Source organism: Antennarius striatus, chromosome 12 (assembly GCF_040054535.1).
Source record: "Antennarius striatus isolate MH-2024 chromosome 12, ASM4005453v1, whole genome shotgun sequence".
Classification (NCBI taxonomy): Eukaryota; Metazoa; Chordata; class Actinopteri; order Lophiiformes; family Antennariidae; genus Antennarius; species Antennarius striatus.
Window position 1 is genome coordinate 15034903 of NC_090787.1, and position 21055 is coordinate 15055957.

Consider the following 21055-nt stretch of genomic DNA (forward strand, 5'->3'; position numbering starts at 1 on the left):
TGCTCTTATTGTGTCGGACACAAAAATATGCCATACCACACGCAGGAAGTGATATGCATGTGCTTCATCTCTCTTCCCTTTTACAGCAAGGTGAGAAGCATACAGAGGTGACATTGCTAGTGGGGCCCAAGTATGGTATCAGCCATGTGATTAACACCAAGACAAACCTAGTGGCACTCCTGGCTGATTTCAGCCACGTCAACCGCATTGAGATGTACACCGAGGATGAGAACAGGGTTAGAGTGGAGCTACATGTTCTGGATGTGAAGGTTAATGGATGTTCTTCTATTTTCATAAAACTATGTCAGATCATTTTAAGCAATACTTTTGATGGTTTTACCCGAACACCATAAGTCTGTTCGGCAGTTATAATAACTCTGTTGTATAGCTCTGCTCCCTCATGTTTTTCCCTCATTGTCATCTGCTTATCTACCTCTTTTCACAGCCCATCACTCTCTTAATGGAGTCTGTTGATGCAATGAATCTGGCTTGTTTGACTGCCGGCTACTACAGATTACTGGTGGACTCTCGGCGCTCCATCTTCAACGTGGCCAAAAATACAGACAGTATGAAAATAACTGCATGTGAGATTATCACACAATGACTCATCAGTGAGTGGTATGTTTAATTGATAAACATGATTCCTTTTTTGGTTCCTCTTTACAGGCCACGCAGCAAAAGCAAAACAAAACTTTCAGGCCATAGAGTGTACATACAGCACGCCCAATAAAGGCTGTGAAGAAAGAAGCAGCCAGAGGTGTAGCCAGGACTATTCTGAGCAGGAGTGTGAATACCTCGACCACGGGAGATGTGAAGGCCATCCAGTCTACATAACTGAAATCCACCAGCCCCAGCACTCAATGCACATGGCAGAAAGAGTGGAGTGCTGCAGAATCCCCTGCTCCCAAACTTATCTCAATGTCCCAAGGCCCAAATCCCAAGACTCTTCCCGGAATGCAAAGGTCTCCTTTATCTTTGGAGATCCTCCATTGGACACTGTAAATCCCCAAAATTTGGGCTACCAGAGACTCATGGATGAAGGTCCAGAGATTCTAGACAATCACAGCCCCATGTACAGGCGTCTCGAGGAGGACTATAAAATGATAGATGCCATGGAGGACGGGGATGGGTATCAGTACGCCACCAAAATCTTTGGTCCCACCGAGTGCATCGAGGAGCCACTGCTGCACGACATCTGCTATGCAGAAACAACAGACGAGGCAGAAGATGAGGATGACATCAGCTGTGAAGAGGACATGGTGATGAGTGACATTGATAATCCTATGTTACTGTCATTCTCGGGGTCCAGCGATGACATCATTGACTTGACCTCCCTCCCTCCCCCGCCAGAGGGGAACAATGAGGACGACAATGACGTGTTGCTGCACTCTCTTAACTTGGCTATTGCTGCTCCTCCTCCCGGCTTCAGGGACAGCTCTGATGAGGAGGAGCAGCAGGGGGCTGGGACTAGGGCCCAAGATGCCTGCAATGATATTCCAGTGTCTCTCATAGATTCAGTGCCCACCAATAGGGCAGAGGGCCACAGAGAGCCTCTCAACAATGCAGTAGTGTCAACTTTACAAGCACTGGAGGCCCTCGCTGCATCAGAGGAACAGAACCCAGCGCAGTCCGAGAGCAGCACAGGTTCCCCTTACACTATTGTAACATTCATTCATTAAGACTACATGTGTTCAAGTCATTCACTATTGATTTGTTGTTGTTTTCAATAAATCCCATTTTGTTCTATGTTTCCATTGGTGTGTTTTTTCATTCATTTCATTTCTTCATTCATGTTACAAACATTTCATTTCATCACAATTTGTTTGGGTTCGTGGATCATTTTTCTTGGTTTACTCAGTGAGTACTGTACAAGAACAGGTTAAAACCATTTTGTATTCATTTCAAATAGCCATTTATGGCATGCTCATTTTAAGTCTCTGACGCTGTTCTCAATCAGATTTCATAGAGATGTCATCACTTTGGTGCTTTTTATGAGCTGTTATTGTGTTTTTCAAACTCATTCAAATATGTTTAATGTTGCTAATTATATTTCTCTTTCCATGATACGCAGGTGTAGAAATCTCACGAGCATTTAGTCCTGAATCCTCAGATTCTGGAAATGAAACAAATTCATCTGAGATGACAGAGAGCTCTGAGCTGACCAGCGCTCAGAGACACTCTGAGAACCACCTGAGGATGCATGTAGCCATGACAGATGAGTACCATCCAGCCCTGAATGAGGAGAAAGCGGAGGTCTGTGCACCTAATGATGGCAGTGTGGCGGCTATGCAGTACCACCCCCGGGAGCATCAAGAGGACGAAGCAAAATCATCTGCTGTTGCCTCCTCTCAGATCTTTCACTCAGATGGCAGTGAGATGGAGCCAGAGACGATGGAAATAAAATCAGTCAGTGAATACTTCAGTAAGATGCACATGAGCTCAGTGATGAGCAGGCAGAGAGGAAAGCAGAGGGAAGCAGATATCAGAATCCAAGAAGATGCCTCTGAATCTTCTGATCGCCCTCACGTGCCGTCTCAAGAATCAACTAAAGAGGAGCTCCCTCATCTCGTCGGGAAATATAACGCTTTCACTGTGAGAGATTCCTACTACATGAATCAACTCGATCTGGGGCGAACTCACTGGAAAGACAGGAATCAAAAATGGCAGCATAGGATGTCTGGAAACAAAATGGCAGACAATCTCACTCCAGATTGTGTAAATGACTCACAGGCTTCCCACACAGACAGACTGACAGTAAAGGGAGAGAAACAGGACTTGGATGAAAGAGGCCAACACTTAAATGCCCATTTCCACTCCCTGTCCAAAGTAGCTATCTCCACAGAGGGAGATTCCACTTCACACGATAATGAGAAGCAGCAAATTAAGGTACTTCCAAGCGAGCAAGAAGTCACACGATTATACGAGTACCACCTGAGCAAGCGTGTGTCATCGATACAGAGCGAAGGAATTCATTCTCTCCAAAGCTCACAGTGTTCTTCTATAGATGCCGGTTGTAGTACAGGCAGCAGCAGCTGTGTTACTCCCATGGATTCTCCCCTTTGTACCACAGACAATCTGCATGTACTGTCAGAGTCCTCTCTCAAAGGGATGAGTTATGTAACCGCTGAGGAGAGAGTGTATGGACCCCCGGTTCAGGGGAAAGCTGGCCATCCCATTGACCCCACGCTTCTGAGGAGGATCCATGCAGCCACCAGTGCTGATCCTGGGATTACACGGGGCGGTGCTCACAGAGTAGCAAAGATAAAGGAAACCACAGGTAAAACTAAACAGGAGGGTGCCCTCTCTTATCTATGTCTGTGTAACACTGGGAAATGAACAAAGGAGGCATTTTATAAAGTTTAATAGCTGATTTTAGCCAACTATGTCAGCATGGGCCGATAGAAATAATAGATGGGTTACAAAGCCTAGTTAGCCTGGAGGGTAGAGAAGTGGACCAGTATATAGAGAGGAAGTCCGTGAGAAACTTCCCATAGATTATATTTATAAAATACACTGTGTGTGTGTGTGTGAGAGAGAGAGAGAGAGAGAGAGAGAGAGAGAGAGAGAGAGAGAGAGAGAGAGAGAGAGAGAGAGAGAGAGAGAGAACTTCCTTTTCCTCTTTTTGTTCTCAAAAGCAACCTGAAAAACCACATTTAGATTTACACATCACTGTTTTTAGTTCTTCAGCACCATAACCAATTTTAGGTAGCTACATTGGCTGATGTATCACTATCAGTTTTATTTAGAAGTATATTCAAAAGAACAAAAAAACTGTTGAGATAGTAAAAATGTTTGATTGATTTTTGACACTTTAGGGAAAAGATCAAACACCAAGAGAAATATTGGTATGAGTGCTCATTTTCTCTGGAACCTTTGAATGTGGTACCACTCGAGGATCTCATTCATGGTGGCATTAAAGTATGTCCAGAGGTGACCAATCAGATGTGGACAGCTCTAGGATCATTTGTTTGAATGTAATTTAAGTTAAATTGAAAACACTAAAAAACTTCTCTCTCTGTAGCGCGTGACTCCCTTACCCTGTTCAAAAGCTCTTTGACACATGTTCGCAGCAGTATTTATAGCAAATAAACCAACTTAGAAACAATAAATCTAATTACTTTAGAAAAGGTAGCATGTACAGTAGACTAAAAATAATGATAAATTGATGTCATATTCTCTTTTCAATATTAACAATCCATTTTTCCAGTGTTCTACACACTGAAAAAGAATAAGAAAAGAAACACATTGATAATTCTATTGACAGATATTGTCTGTTTTGTAAATTTTGGGGGGATTTTAATTTACTATTTTATTTATTATTATAAAATATGATTCACTTGATTTGTTTTCTTGTTTGTCTGCTTTGCTTTTTATTAATCGCTATAATCCTTTGTTATATTTATTTTCTAACAATTTTGTATAAAAGTTAATATAAATGCTAAAATGGATGGATATGAATGCATACTGTCAGAGAGATGCTTAACAGCTCTTTTTTTCCCTCCTACCCCTAGTGTAGCTTGCACACAGCTGAAGAATGTTGGAGAAGAGTCATCTTTAGCTCTATGTAATAAGACCAGTACCACCACCACAGCCGTGTCACCCTCATCATTAAGAACTAGCACAGAACCCTGTGGGCTAATACGAGCCAGTCCTGGGCCAGACCCACATGCCCTGGCTATCCCCCCACATGAATCTTCATGCGACCCTACATCAAGTAGCTTCAGGCGGCCACACAGGGTCTGGAGGAACTGGAGCACCATGATGCCAGGTTCCAGAGGATTAGAGGCACTGTTAGATAAGACCAAAGCCACACTTAAAGGAAGGAGTCATGGTCACAATTTCCCGTCTCAAGATCACCTAGAAGTACAGAGGACATTCTCTGCCAAGACCTTGCCCAAGAGCTTGTCCCATGGCACATTCTCATGTAATTCTTCAGACAGAGGTCTGGTACGAGGAGCCTCCCTCTTATTGGCAGAGCTAACGGCACCACGGCTAGATGCGGGAACTTGGAGGTGTCACCGGTCATTCAGTCACTGTTTCCTGCGGAGAAAGACAAACACTAATGGTGATGACCAAAACTTCTCCGTCAGCTCAGCTTCTTGTGGTCATAAGGGTAAGACGGGCTCTAATGCCAGCTATCAAGCTGAGCAGAGCAACACAGCCACCGTCATGAGTGACAGGAGCCTTAAAGCGAGGCTCGCCCATGTAGATTCCATGAAGGGAAAAACCTACAGTCTTCACACAGGATTTGCAGTTGCACAGGAGGATGCCTTAGAGATGGTTGGTGTGTTACGCTCCAGCGTCGGCCACAGCGGAGGTGAGAAGCAGGGGGTCAATGAGGCTGATGTGGATACCTTTTCCCAGGTGCTTTTGAAGCAGGCCAAGGCGCTGAATGGGTCCTGCAGTCAAATGGCTGAGGAGTACAGCAGCCCGGAGGAGCTGCTGCTCACTCTGACACACAGCTTCCACACACTCTGCTGTCTGACACAAGCCTGCATGTCACTGGTGGAAGGCCTGAGCACCAAACGCGAGCAGATTGAGGTGGTAGCCCGGGTGGACGAGGTGGTTATGAACTACGTGTGTCTGCTGAAAGCTGCTGAGGTGGCGTCAGGAAGCTCCACCATTGACCAAAGTGTTCATGCATTGACACATCACTCTGCCATGATGTCTGATATGATAAACACACTAACTCACTCACTGAAAACATTGCTCAAGAAATGAACTGTTTCATCCTGATAGTTGATTTTAAAGCCATACGTGGGTTTAACAACCAATGTGAACTGCTATGAGAGTAAAAAAAAACTTGCCTTGAGTATACAATATTTTATTATGTAAAGTAAAAATAAAATTATATGAATCACTGAAGTTTTAAAATAGATTATATTAAGATCTCTATAAAGATGCATATGACTTTCCTCTCAACTGTATTTACTAGTACAGTGCGTCCTCGTTCTTCGCGGTTAAGCGTTCCAGGAACCACACGCGAATAATGAATTTCGCGATAGTGCGACAAACTATGTATCTTATTATTTACAGTAATTTGAACGTTTATGACCCTCCCAATACTGATATTAAACCACCTTCTGTCGCTCTTATCGACTGTTTAAAGCACTTTTGTGTCTCACGGAACGGAGCACACTTCAGGATGCTGTCAGCGCATAGAATGCTGGTATGGTATCACGTGACTGCCTACCAAAAAATCTGCGATGAGGTGAAGTCGCGAGCGTTGATGCACGAATACGCGAGGTCGCACTGTATTATACAATGAAGATTATTTTGATGGTTTATGGGTTCTGACAACATGCAGATTATTTAAATCTTGTAAGCACCTTGTTTCTAAATTGTAAAAATATATTATGTTCTTGAAATGTATACGCTATTTAAAGCTTTGAACAAATCATTGCACATGACAAGATAAGATGTGATTAAATAAAAATAATTCACTTACTTTATTTATTTGATGATTTCACCTTAATTTAACAAATACTTTACACATTACTATTGTGTATTTTCTCGTTGCTTTTTGTCAATGTCATTAAAAAGATTAAAACTTTTAAAATGTCTTATCTCACAGCACGTTTGTCTGTCTTCAATAAACATCACTTTCACACAAGATCACATTTAATTCAGTGTGTTTACTTTCAGTGGTGAATTTAGATTCATAATCATTGCTTGTCTGACGCAAAAGTAGAATAACAATACAATAATATTAGATTTGACAGTTTGTTCCTTTAATTACATTACTAATACAGAAAAAAATAGCTTGACTCGGTTTATAACTATATTTTGTCATGTATGGTTTTACTCTAGCCTGAGTGCTAGTAATGAGTGCTTTTGCAGTTTTAATGATGATTATGATGGTCCACTTCACTAAACATGGAACCTCACATGAGTTGGCACAGTGTTACATAAGGAAGTAGTCAAGCCGATACTGTACAGGAGCAGCTTTGTGAAGTTGCACTGTGCCATGAACATTTCAGCATACTAACATGCTAATATTGTTTGCTAAATTCACCATTCACACAATGTAAAGCTGAGTTTGCACGTTGGATGCAATCATCCATCCATTCATCCGTGTCCTTGTAGATGAAATGATTGCAATCATCTCATCTACAGTCGATTATCTGTTTTGCGGATCACAGGTGTTGCTGGAGTGTGTCTCAGCTGACTACGGGCAAAAGGCAGGGTACACTCTGGATAAGATGCCAGCTCATCACACAACCACACAAAAAACTAACAAACCAGAACCCACAGAACTCACGCCAATACCATTTTCTCTGCAATTCAACAGAAGAGGAATATTTCTAAAAACACTGTTTTTTTTTTTAAATTTTATATACTGGTTTGATCCCCGAAGGGAAATTAAGAAGCACACTCTAGCTACTGATTACAAACGCATGCATACATATTTGTGAGTACAGGCCCCTGTATCACACACACACACAAAGGGGCCTGTAGGCATGCAGGGGAGATAGAGTGGCAGGCAGCTCCTTCTTGGTGCGCCTCAAATGAGCAATTTGTAAAGGGGACGGCACCTTGCTCAAGGGTGCCTCGGCAGTGCTCCGGAGATGAGCTGACACCTCCCACTGTTAGCTCACCTCCGGGTATTTTTGGGGGGGCGGGAGCGGGAATCGAACCGCCGATCTTAAATCATAGGACGACCCGCTCTACCGCCCGCTTTACCACTGAGCCACTGCCGCCCTTTATACAAGCATGTGGACAAGAATAATGTATCAGTAGTTTCCAGATGTCGTGTCATGTCTGCACTTAATTGTGATGTCAAAGTGTGCACAGCTAACCGTTTTCTTTACATATATTTACACATATTTAGATTGTAATGACTCGAAAGTCACTTTTTTAACGTGTACTCTAGTGTGACTTGGAACAGTTACAGCTTTTCTGCTTCGGTTATCACTAATAAGGAATCAAACATACATACCATTCAAACATATGTTGGATTATAGTGGTAGGCTTAGACAAAAGCTTGGTGCCAGAGTATCATGCTTATTGTAAGATAAAAAGCAACTGACTTATTTTCTGATGTTTTAAGATGTTTCATCTGATAATTGTGGAAGAAGAATCTACATAAAGAATTTCAGTGGTAAAATCCTTTTCAAGTGTACATCACATATTCTTCTGCAGAGTAAACAGATATGAAACTATTATGTCCCTTGAGAGCAAAAGCTGATTAACACACTAACACCCTGTCTATGCCATTATGCTGTACCATAAGAACAAGAGGCTTAATGTCTTGACCTTTCTATTTCAAAGGAAACACCTTCACTACACAGGCATTCTCATCATAATGCATGTTTACATCATTATATAACAAACTCACTTATTTCACAAACATTGTAAAAGACGTCATGTTTGGGTGCATCAGATTTTTTTATAAGGGGGAAGTGATTCTGGCCCCAACTGTAGACCCCAGCCACCTGCTACTCTCATTACATCGTCTGAAGGGCGTCGTATTGATACCATGTTCTGGCAGCGCTCAGTTCAATTTGAAAGCAGAGCTTATTTCAGGACTGTTTAATATCACGTCAGAAAATGTTCTTCCATCTGGTGAGTGTCAATTACATTTGTTTTCAGTGAATTGTACTAGGATCACAGTAATAACGTAAGTAGTAAAATGACAATTTTGCTGTAAATCACATGAAAACGTGGGAAATTAAACACTGGCTTGCACTATTTTCTGGTTGTAACATCTTGTACAAACCTCACCAAGAATGATTTCTCTGCGTATATTTTTTCTTAATATGTCCTTAATATGTGCTGTTTTCTAATGTGTCTGTATCGTTGGTATTCTCAATGAACCACCTCTGTTTCTGTACAGATGTGCCTGTGGTGTTGTCTCTCCATATCAACAGCTAGCATTTCTTACCCTAAAACTCTGCCATGCAATGTTAGCGAGTCCAACAATGGGAGTATGGTGAAAGTGGACTGTACAGAGAGAAGCCTCAAAGATATCCCCTTGGGCATTCCCAGAGACGCAACCAATCTGACGCTCACCATCAACTTTATTCCCAGATTAAACTCTACCTCTTTCCTGGGGCTGGATAACCTGACTGAGATTGACATGAGATGCAACTGCATGCCCGTTAAAATCGGCCCCAAGGACCGTGTGTGTACCGAGAGCGTGACAATAGAGAAGAACACCTTTAGGAGCCTGAGGGACCTCAGAGCACTCTATCTAGATGGCAATCAGCTTTCCAGTATACCTGAAGGCCTCCCCTCCAACCTGATTCTGTTGAGTTTGGAAGTGAATCACATTTATTATATTTCTAAAGCAAACTTCTCAGAGATCAGAAATGTTGAGATGCTTTATCTTGGCCAAAACTGCTACTATCGCAACCCCTGCAATGTTTCCTATGATATAGAAGACGGTGCATTCTTGCAGCTTAGCAATTTAACCTTGTTAAGTCTTAAGTCAAATAACTTATCCTTTATTCCACATCACCTTCCTACAAGTCTGAAGGAACTCTATCTGTACAACAATAACATCCAAGAAGTCACTGATGAAGATTTCAAAACTCTGGTAAACCTTGAGATTCTGGATATTAGTGGAAACTGTCGTCGCTGTTACAATGCTCCTTTTCCATGCAACCCATGTCCAAATAATTCGCCACTTAAAATTAGTACAACAGCTTTCAAAATGTTGACAAAACTGAAGACACTCCGTCTGCATAGCAACTCTCTAAAATGTGTGGAACCTGATTGGTTTGCCAGCACAACAGACCTCAGAGTTCTTGATCTCTCATCAAACTTTTTAGCAAGAGAAATAGGAATGGCCACCTTCCCACTTTTCCTTGGAAAACTGGAAGAACTGGACCTCTCATTTAATTATGAGCTGCAGAGATATCCACAAACGCTGACGCTTAGCCACAGTTTCTCCTCCCTCCAATCTCTTAAAATTCTCCGACTACAAGGCTTTGTGTTCCAGCAGCTAAAGGCAGAGAGCATTGCTCCTCTAAAGACACTCACAAATTTGGAGGTTGTAGATCTGGGTACAAACTTCATTAAAATGACAAATCTTAGCATTCTAATGGAATTAAAACATTTTAAAATAATCAATCTGTCCAACAACAAAATATCATCACCCTCTGATGGACAAGATGCTGTTGGTTTTCCAGGAGGGGAACCTTTGCACTGGTCTCCCATGTCAGGTGCGACTCAGTACGGCAATGAGGAAGTGAGAGAGATTCATTACTTCAGATATGATGAATATGCACGCAGCTGCAAATACAAAGACAAAGAACTTGGAGTTATTACATCCTTTGTCAATAGGAAATGCAGTCAATTTGGCAAAACCCTGGACGTGAGCAGAAATAACATATTCTTCTTGCACTCAAGATTTTTAAATCTCAGAGAGTTGAGGTGCCTCAATTTGTCTGGAAATGCAATGAGTCAAAGTCTGAATGGATCTGAATTCACCTATTTGACCAATTTACAATATCTGGACTTTTCCTACAATCGCTTGGACCTGCTATACTCCACTGCATTTCAGGAGTTAAAGAATCTGGTCATTTTAGATATCAGCAACAACAACCATTATTTTGAATCTGAGGGTTTGACTCACATGCTGAACTTCACTAGGAATTTGAAAAATCTCAAGACATTGATGATGAATGGCAACAAAATCTCTACTACCACTAACACTGAGATGGAGAGTCAATCTCTGGAGAGGTTAGAGTTCAGACACAACCGGTTAGATATGCTATGGAGGGATGGGGACACCAGATTTGTCAACTATTTCAAGAAATTAGTTAATCTGACTGTTCTCGATATCTCTTACAACAACCTCAACTTCATTCCACAGCAAGTGTTCAGTAGCCTGCCAGACAAACTGACGGTGCTCTACGTTAAGAACAACAAACTAAAATCCTTTGCATGGGGGAAACTACAGCTTCTTCAGAATTTGCAAGTATTAGATCTCAGCGGAAACAGCTTAACTACAGTTCCACGCATCCTGTCAAACTGTACCAAATCTATTCGGGAGCTAATTTTACATGACAATCAAATTCTAAAACTCACACCAGATTTCCTCAAGGATGCTTACAACTTAAAGTATCTGGATCTTAGTTATAACCGCATAGCGCACATTGAGAAATCGAGCTTCCCAGATGATGTTGTTAATCAGATGAAGATGCTGCTTCTGCACAAAAACAAATTCTTGTGCAGTTGTAATGCCATTTGGTTCGTCTCATGGCTCAACTGGACCACAGTGACTATCCCCAGACTGGCCACTGATGTCACCTGTGCCTCACCGGGGGCACAAAGAGGTCATCCAGTGGTCTCAGTAGACCTGCTGGCGTGCCAGCACAGATATGTGTCCATTATCATTTACATTCTCATGACGTCTATCACCCTCAGTTTCCTCACCCTGTCCATCTGCAGCCACCTCTTCCTGTGGGACGTCTGGTATATCTATCACTTCTGCAGAGCCAAGCTCAAAGGTTATGATCGCCTGCACTCCCAAAACTCTGTCTATGATGCTTTTGTGATATATGACAAGGAGGATCCTGCAGTGACAGAGTGGGTGATGAAGGAAATGTGCGTTCATCTGGAGGACCGTGGGGACCGCCGCCTCAGGCTGTGTGTAGATGAACGAGATTGGATCCCTGGATGTCCCCTCATTGACAACCTCTCCCAGAGCATCCATAAGAGCAAAAGGACTGTGTTTATTCTCACCAACCGATATATCAAAAGTGGCAACTTCAAGACAGCTTTCTACATGGCCCACCAAAGGCTAATGGATGAAAAAAATGATGTCATCGTGCTCATCTTCTTGGAAAAAGTGCCCTGCAATTCAAAGTACTTGAGACTAAGGAAGAGGCTCTACAAGCGGTCTGTGCTGGAGTGGCCAACAAACCCACAGGCCCAGCCATACTTCTGGTTCAGTCTAACTAATGTATTAGCAACAGAAAGTCACAAACAATACAGTAACCTCTTCAAAGAGACACTGTAGATACTTCACACTGATCCAGTACACAGTTCATCTGTGTATGAGCAAATGTTTAAATGTAAGAGCAAGAACATTTTGTAGCACTAATTAATTTTTAATTCTCTCCTTTAGCCTTGCACACAAGAGGCTGGTAACATTTTCATTTGCACCTGAGGGTGCTGTGTCCCAGAATAGGGAAATGAAATCGATGTACTTCTTCAATTCAAATGCTACTTCTGTTTCAAAGCCATGCTGTTGGAATTAGTCAGTTCAATGATGTTCTGATGGACTTCTGAATCAGAGAGATTTCATTTTTAGATTCTTTTGTAGAATACATAAAGAACACAGAGGTTAGGTTTTACAGTCATTCAAGGATAAGAAATCAACACAATTCATGCACAATGGTGAGTTTCTCTGAATTTTTAAGTTTTTCTCAGTATATGGTATCGGGATGTGCTATTGATCATCTGTATGTCCTTTAAATTGGATGTTTAAATATTTTATGATTGTGTGCTTCCTTGTTTTTGTGCAAAAAATGTGGATCAAACATGTATTCATTTCCTTCACTTGGTTTGTTTGAATTGCATTTGTTATATGGAGCATGAAGTAAATACAGAACATTAAAGCTTATTTGTATCTGTGTGGGTGAAATGTTATAATGTTTTTTTTAAAAATCATCTCCCATATAAGAGCAGTATGCACTTAATAAGCAGATGTCTGCAGATGGACTAGTGCTCATAAAGTCTTGCTGGGCGGCTAAACATTGCTCAAAAAGACAAAAACTTGTTTGAAATTATAGAAAAGTATGGTAGCACATGTGACTGAAATAAGGTAAACTGTGAATGAAATCATATTTCATTCACAGTAAAAACCAGAGAGCTTGAATGACAAAGCCCGAATAGGTGGACGCAAAATATATTTATATATTAAATAAAATACTTTAAACAACCTACATACTGTTAAATAAGAATAAAATAAGATAAAATAAGAAAGTGTAATTACAGAAATAAGTGAACTAAAATGAAAATACTTGGAGTCACACCAGTTAAACACATCATTAGATCAGTACATGCAAAAATGGCCATAGTTGTCATCAACAAACAAAAAAGTGAAATATATACTGTATATTATACGTGAACTATAATTCAAATTGCAACAATAGTTTATATATATATAAACATATATGCTTGTCGTGCCTCATCGGTAGGACGCGCTGGTGATCCCAGGGATTCAGCCGAGGAGTCTTCTTCCTCGGCCGTAGAAGAAGTGACAGCAAACTACAACAATTCATTTGTTTTCCGCTCGCCTAACATATTTTTTTAATCAAATGTGCTTATTTGTGTGTTAGAGTTTGTATGTGTAATTAATTCTGCTCTGAGACTTTAAAAATAACCCACTCACTGTTGCTAATTAAATTGTGAATAAGCTACACTGTAGGTTCGTATGTTTGTAAATCTAATTATGATGAGATCAGTGCCTCACCAGCCATAAACCTCACCGCACGTCACTGATAGATAGGTATATAAAGGTAGGTATATAAAGGTCTGTTTGAACAGCTTATTTAGTACGTGTTGTAAGTTATTTCATGTGACTAATTTTAGTTTTATCTACAGACTCTCAAATGTTGGATGCACTTGCTGCTGTTCTGTCTGTGGTACCATTGTGGGTTCCAGACTGTTAAATGCAAACCTGAATGGATGACACCTCAGTTCCCGTGTGATGTCACAGCCTACAATAACTCTAAGATCGTATTTGACTGTGAAGGACGTCACCTGCATAAAGTACCTCACGGGATAACCAGGAATGCAACGGAGCTCAACTTGTCGAATAATTTCATTGGCAATATTTCAATTCATTCGTTTTCTGAACTAGTGAATCTGACTCATCTCAGTCTCAACCATGTAAACAAACTCAAACCAGTGATCATTGAAAAGAATGCTTTCACAAACCTGATGAAACTGCAGGGACTGACACTGTCTGGCAATCATCTGGATAAAATTCCCAGTAATGTCCCCCCTAGTGTGGAATTACTTGAACTAAACTATAACAACATTACATCACTGGATAACAGAAGCTTTGTTGGTTTATCAAACATAAAATATTTATTTTTATCAAAAAACTGCTTTTTCTGGCATCCCTGTCACAGAACTGTTACCATTGTTGACAACAGTTTCATGGTCATGAACAAACTTCAGACTCTGGACTTGTCCTTTAACAACTTAACTCATGTTCCCAAAGGACTACCTGAGTCATTAAGTGTACTGAGATTGGCTTCTAACCAAATAGAGTATATAAATGAAGATGATTTGCTCGGGCTAAAAAATTTAAAACTCCTCCAAATAGAAGGTAATTGTCCAAGATGTAAAAATGCCCCATATCCATGTGTTACTTGTCCAAACATTTCTCTTCGCATCCACTCTCAAGCATTTCACAGTTTGACAGAACTTGAGGTGCTGAACATGGGAGGAAATTCACTGAAACACATGAAAGCCACCTGGTTTGAGAGAATGCATAAGCTGAGAGACTTGCTGCTGGCATTTAACTTCTTGTTTAAAATAGTCAGCAATGAGGCACCATTTCTAAGAAACCTCACAAAACTGGAAAAACTGGATATTTCATTCAATTTTGAAGACCAGCTCTATCCTCAGACATTTAATCTTTCAAAGGACTTTGCAGATCTTGTGTCACTTAAAACTTTGCATATACAGGGTTTGGTCTTCCAAAATATTGGTCCAGAGACACTCACTTCTCTGTACCAGCTCAAAAATCTGACTGTACTGAACTTGGGGACTAACTTTATTATTCACTCTGATTCCACCATATTCCACAAATTGTCCCATCTGAAAATGATATACCTTGCAGAAAACAGGCTGTATCCACTGGCGGTGAAACGTTCCCTCCAGCAAAATGAGGTCAACAATCAGATGTCAAACCAACTTGTTGAACCTTTCAATAGAATCAGACCAAAAGACTTAGTTTATGAGATATCGCACGAACTACTCAAACCAGAGTGCTTTAACTCTGGACGGGTGCTAATCCTCAGTTCAAATAATATTTTCTTTATTTCTAAAAAGCAGTTTGAAGGCTATGGAAATATTGCATGTCTCAACCTCTCAAGAAATGGATTTTCTGCAGCCCCTAATGGAACAGAATTCACCCTGTTACCAAATCTGACATACCTGGACCTGTCGTTCAATAAAATTGATCTGGCGTACAACTACGCCTTCAAAGAACTGGGGAAACTAGAAGTTCTTGACCTCAGTAACAATGCTCACTACTTTGAAGCCTTTGGAATAAGTCATAATTTAAATTTTATGAAAAATCTGCCTGCCCTGAGGGTGCTGAATATGAGTCACAACTCTATTGGCACATTAACAACCAAACAAATGTGCAGCAGTTCCTTAGCAGAACTCCAGTTTACACACAATCAGCTCGGGAAGATTTGGAGAGCAACAGACGCCAGGTATGAGATGCTTTTTAGGAATCTTACAAACTTGACCATTTTAGACATATCCTACAACAACATAATCAAAATTCCAAATGGTGTATATGAATATTTGCCGCGTAACCTCACCAAACTTTACATGAGTCATAACAAGCTTACTGATTTCATTTGGGACAATCTGAAGTTTTTCCATCAGCTTCAGATTTTAGATCTGAGTTTCAACTCTTTACATAAAGTCACACATATTAAGCCAAACATCATCAACACGTTGACTTTCCTTGATTTGAGTCATAATGGCATATTCCACTTGGAGGACGGATTTCTTAATAACGCAAAGAGCCTTCAGACTCTCAGTCTCAGCAACAACTTATTGACTACCATCAATCAATCCACCTTCCAATCAAGACCTGAGAGCCCGATTCAGACTTTATTCTTGCATGGAAACCGATTTCAGTGTACCTGCGATTTGTTAGATTTCATTCTTTGGATTGAGAACAGCAATGTGAAGATCCCTAGACTGACCACTTGGGTGACATGTGACACACCAGCAAACCAGAAGGGTCATCCTCTGATATACTTCCAGATTAACCAGTGTGTAAATGACAGTCAGGCTTTCTTAATGTATACTGTCACACATGTATTTGTCATTGTTTTCCTAATTGTAACAACAGCTGCTCACTTATTTTACTGGGATGCTTCTTATGTCCTACACTATGTGAAAGCAAAGCTGAATGGATACAACCCTCTGAACTCATCAGACAGCATTTATGATGTGTTTGTGACCTACGACAGCAGCGATCCACATGTCTGTGAGTGGGTGATGAAGAATCTACGAGTGCAACTAGAGGAGGAGGGAGAGAGGCATCTTCCTCTGTGTCTAGAGGAGAGAGATTGGTCTCCTGGAGTGCCGCTGGTGGATAACCTCACTTGGAGCATCCAACATAGTCGCAAGACACTGTTTGTCTTGACAGAGGGCTATGTCAAGACCGGGGCTTTCAGGCTGGCAATGTATCTGGCCCATCAAAGGCTGTTTGATGAAAATGTAGACGTGATCATGCTGCTGTTGCTGGAGCCAGTGCTGCAGCACTCTCATTTCCTTCGCATGAGGAGGAGGCTGTGTGGGGAAAGTGTTGTGGATTGGCCGAGAACAGCTGCCGCAGAGCCCTGGTTCTGGCAGAACCTGAGAAATGTGATCAGAGTCAACAATAAGTTTATGTGCAGCAAGACCTACTCAAAGTACTTCAGTTGCAAATGAAGTAAATATCATGCATACATAAATACATATCTGTCTCTAAATCATGTATAATTTTAGAGTGTGGACAAAAATATCTGGAGCTTTGCTTTGAAGTGACAGCTCTATTGTTTGATGAGGTTTTTCTCATTCTGAAATGTGCTTAAAATAAAAATGCATTTTCTATGTTTGTTGATGCTGTGAATGCAACATTGAACGTGATTTATTAATTAATAAATGTATCTTTTGTTGCATGTTGTAAATTTGTCATTTCAAATATCAAAATCAAAATGAACACAATGAACCCGATGGTGTTCTTTGATTTTTAACCTGACTTCCAGAAAACACAAGATGGTCATTGAGTTATGTTTCTACAATGTCAAGAATATTGACAGAATAAGATCAATACAGACCAACTGTCTATTAGATATTTTTATACAAATATTTTAACCAATTCTAATTATATTTAAAAGTCCTAGTCACTCTGACCCCAGAACATCCATTAAGTCTGATTTGTCCACAATAGATGCACACAGGCTTGTCATTTAAGTCACAGGATATTTTCATTGTAAATTTAGCTTTCAGTAGGTTTTTACATTTATTTTTATCTGTGACTGGAAAGCACAATTTATTTCTTTTTGATACTATCGCGCTCAAGTTTCGCATTGCTATTTTAATGACACATTTTTATATATCATCCCCCCTTCTTTGGGGGAGAGGCCTCCTCTGTAAACACTCATACTGGTATGTTTTATCCAAACATTTTCTGTAATGTCGGTTTGACATTAGATGTAAATATAAAGTATATTACCAGTATTGGTTAGAAGCTCATAGACGTCAACGTCCCATTCTGTTATTGGATCTGCTCCAGGTCACTACCTCGTTTGTCCACACGGTGTCGTCCTTCACACAGTTTTCACCTGAGAGACTTATTTCACCCTCAAACCTCTTCGTTTACTAGTCGGCTGTTTTGAAACAACCCCTGGAAGAAAATGACGTGAATGCTCCAATGAAGACTGGAGGGTTATTCAAATAGTCACATATTTCCCTAACACTAACTGCCGGTAATGCGAATTACTGCTTAAATTACTGTAAAACAAAGTTGATCGGGTTTTTAAGATCCGCCTGTGTGACGCCAGATGATCATTTGCATACTGCTCAGTATTTAATGTGGGATTGACGCATCACCATCACCGTGTTCCAGCGCAAAGGAGACCTTCACTTTACGTTCACTGTTGTCGTGAGAACTCCAGTGAGTGTTTGTGGAACTTGCCATATTTCAAATGAGCAGTTGTTTCTAGTCAGTTTCCAGATGATGCATCTCTTCGTTGTGTCAGAATATTCTAGTCTGTGATGAAACATCAGGAAATGGCTTTTTGAAGTTCCAGCGTACAAGAAAGACAAACTGCGGAGCGACAAGCGGTTATAAACTTGATGACAATGTTTATTTAAAACCTGAGAAATTCCATTGGTTATGTGGGAGCAATAATTGCGTGACATTTGTTGATTTTCATGAGTTTTTCCTCTGTAGCGGATCTAGTGGGGGGGGGGGGGGTTGAGGGCGGTGGTTCCTGGGCGTCACGCGCTGCTTCGCGCATACGGGGACTTTCCCGCGTCAGGCGCGGAGATTGTTTGTTTTACGCGCAATGTTTACGTGAAATGCTCCATTGATGAACTGGAAGCCCAGGTATGTTTGAATCACTTAAAATAGTCTTGTCTTTTTACAGCATCAAACATGGCTGATAAACCAGATTTATCAGAGGTCAAAGGTTTTGACAAGACCAAACTGAAGAAGGCAGAAACGCAAGAGAAAAACACACTGCCAACGAAAGAAAGTACGTTGCACCCTTTTTTTTATTACTAGAACGGTTCCTATTCTCAAACTTCGGTACTAATGATTCCAAACGTTCTTGTTTTGCAGCTATCCAACAGGAGAAGAGTGCATCATGAAACTGGTTGGAGTATTTCCTGCTTGGCTGCTTGAGGATACAAAAAGAACAGCGTTCTTGTAGATCTGCGCTGCACAAGTTGTACATGGAAAATAAATCTAAAATGTTCTTGTGGTATTCTCACTGTGTTTCATCTTCATGAGTGATGCATTTGGTTCATTATCTGAAGCAGCTGATTGATTCTGGTAGTGTTGCATCTGACTATTGAAGATCAGTAAAAATGTTTGCAATATTCTCAATGTTCATAAAGAGAAATTCAGCTGGGTACCAAAGATTAATTTAATTTCAATAGCCAGCCTTTTGAAATTAAATGCATCTTAAATTGAATGGTCGTGGACTTGCCATCCAAAAAACAATTTTGATCTAATCAAGTTGGGTCATAATTTGTAAATAAAATTTGGGCACTTAAAAAAAGTGTTAGCCCTTTGCTTCATCCTGGGGAGATTTTGTACTTATTGAACTCCGTGCAGTGCTTGAGGTTTCTTCTGTTGCATAATGTCTGCACTAAACTCTGCCAAGAGTTCCTCAACATAGTTCTTGTACAGTGATCACCGCCCCCCACTCAATCTGTAGGATTTCTCTTAAGGGTGTGTCAGATTAGCCGCAACATGCAGATTTGCTATTTAGTCACTGGTTGCCACCGAGAACTCGAATAGTTCAGGAACAGTAAATAACCAAATTGTAAGATTTAAGTTAGTGAACAGGCCGCAGATATTAAAAAAAAAAAAAAATTGGACAAGTGACGGTCCAATAATGGGCAGAGACAAAGTTCTTCCCCCAAGACTAAAAACTTTATTAAAAGAGTGTAAAAACAACAATACCACCAAGAGACCTATCAGACCTATCAGGTCTACATGAGCGTTGCAGGATGGCCGGGATGACTAATTAGGGAGCCAATCGAGGCCGGAGCACTCACCCAGCTCCGTGCCCGACACTCACACTCACACAGCAAACAACCAAAAAGACAAGGGGTAAAGTGTAAAACGTGAAGGCTGTGTAAAAACCACTACACACACAAATTAAGGGGAGTGTGGAGCTGAAGTGAGGGACCCCGACCGCTGATGGCTCCACCGTCCGCAACACTCATGCAATAGAAAGAACAATTAAAAACATGTTAAAAGCTAGCAGGACTGCTGCAACAGTACTGTTTGTTGTCTTGGGGGAAAATACAAGCCTAGAATAAAATCAAGGAGTGTAAAAGGGCACAAAAGCCTAACCAATAAAATTGAATAAAATAAAACAATTAAAACCAACAATGAAACCAAGCTATAAAAAAACAACAACAAAACACCAGTGGCAGTCTGTCTAAAATAAAAAGGAGACAGGTTAAATACCTCTGCCAAATAAACCAATCTGTACACTAAAGGAATTGTCCCTTTACCTCCTGTGGAACAATCCTCTCCAGGAATCCACCTGTGTGGGCATGAGGGAAGTTCCTGAACAAAACCTAACATATGACAAAAATACATCTAAAAACACATACAAAGCACATAAACATAAAAAAAAAGAAAAAAAAGAAAGAAGATAACTTACGGCAGCATGTGTAGCAGTCAACTCCTAGCCAGAAAGGAAGCATAGTGACACCTTATACCAATTTCTGGCTGATTGGTAGGACGAGCTGACTGCTACCCCACTCTGGTGGCCCAGGAGAGACATTTTCTACCGGTCACACTATGCAGATATCTCAACGGGGCTGCCAGGGTGTATTCAAGAATTTAAACTTTTAATTGCACTTGGCAGTGTTGAGCTAGCCCAACAGTGCTCTTTAAACTCTCGTGTAACCAAAATGCATAGATCTCCCGAACTGCTTTCTAAGAGCTATGCATTATCTCTTGGGAAACTAATGGAAATATGTGAAACATCTTATCCTTTTTTTTTTAAATGATCTGTTTTAAAGTTTAATAAGGTTCATTGTGTCTGAAGACATGTTCTTCCAAGTTCCATGGGAATTTGCAGTAGCTTTTGTGCGATGCTGCTGATAATCTGAACAACCTGACATAGGTGAAAACTTTTGAAGGTAACTTAAACAAGGTACCCAGACACTTCTGCTAACATCTTTCTATTAAATTCTAAGCAACCAGAAAGTTTTCAGGTCGAAACACAAAACCTGACTCATCAGTGACATCAATTATCTTACACATTTAATGCTAGTAAACATTTTCAGGTTATTTACTTGGAAGTTAAATACCCTTACATAAACGCAGTAAAATACAGACATAAAGGTAAAATTTCTTGCGGCCAAAACACTGACTAGTACGTATGTCAGTATGGCCCTCTTTTAGGGCCATGAGGTTTTTCTCATTCTGAAATGTGCTTAAAATAAAAATACATTTTCTATGTTTGTTGATGCTGTGAATGCAACATTGAATGTGATTTATTAAATTAATAAATGTATCTTTTGTTGCATGTTGTAAATTTGTCATTTCAAATATCAAAATCAAAATGAACACAATGAAGCCAATGGTGTTCTTTGATTTTTAACCTGA

The 21055-nt window shown here is 40.5% G+C and overlaps 3 protein-coding genes across 10 annotated transcripts in view; all 3 read left to right on the top strand.

Annotated features, from left to right (window-relative positions):
• frmpd4 (FERM and PDZ domain containing 4) overlaps window positions 1-6393 on the top strand; it is a 29874-nt gene extending 23481 nt beyond the window's left edge. For 5 of the 8 annotated variants that reach the window (XM_068329196.1, XM_068329200.1, XM_068329197.1 and 2 more), the window contains 5 exons: window positions 87-269; window positions 446-584; window positions 667-1644; window positions 2072-3277; window positions 4517-6393. In XM_068329196.1, coding sequence (XP_068185297.1) covers window positions 87-269; window positions 446-584; window positions 667-1644; window positions 2072-3277; window positions 4517-5721 — 3711 coding nt within the window. In that variant the 3' untranslated portion in view covers window positions 5722-6393. The remainder of the gene's footprint in view (window positions 1-86; window positions 270-445; window positions 585-666; window positions 1645-2071; window positions 3278-4516) is intronic. The other 3 variants (XM_068329198.1, XM_068329202.1, XM_068329203.1) reach the window with 1 other exon arrangement.
• A 2072-nt stretch (window positions 6394-8465) lies between these two features.
• Window positions 8466-11971, top strand: tlr7 (toll-like receptor 7). Its single transcript, XM_068328629.1, has 2 exons — window positions 8466-8565; window positions 8837-11971. Exons 1-2 carry the CDS (start codon window positions 8551-8553, stop codon window positions 11966-11968), a joined length of 3147 nt encoding a protein of 1048 aa, XP_068184730.1. The 5' UTR covers window positions 8466-8550; the 3' UTR covers window positions 11969-11971.
• Window positions 11972-12240: 269 nt separating this feature from the next.
• On the top strand, window positions 12241-18570 carry LOC137604581 (toll-like receptor 8). Its single transcript, XM_068328415.1, has 5 exons — window positions 12241-12348; window positions 13558-16639; window positions 17783-17872; window positions 18348-18455; window positions 18542-18570. Exons 1-5 carry the CDS (start codon window positions 12346-12348, stop codon window positions 18568-18570), a joined length of 3312 nt encoding a protein of 1103 aa, XP_068184516.1. The 5' UTR covers window positions 12241-12345.
• Window positions 18571-21055: the final 2485 nt, after the last annotated feature.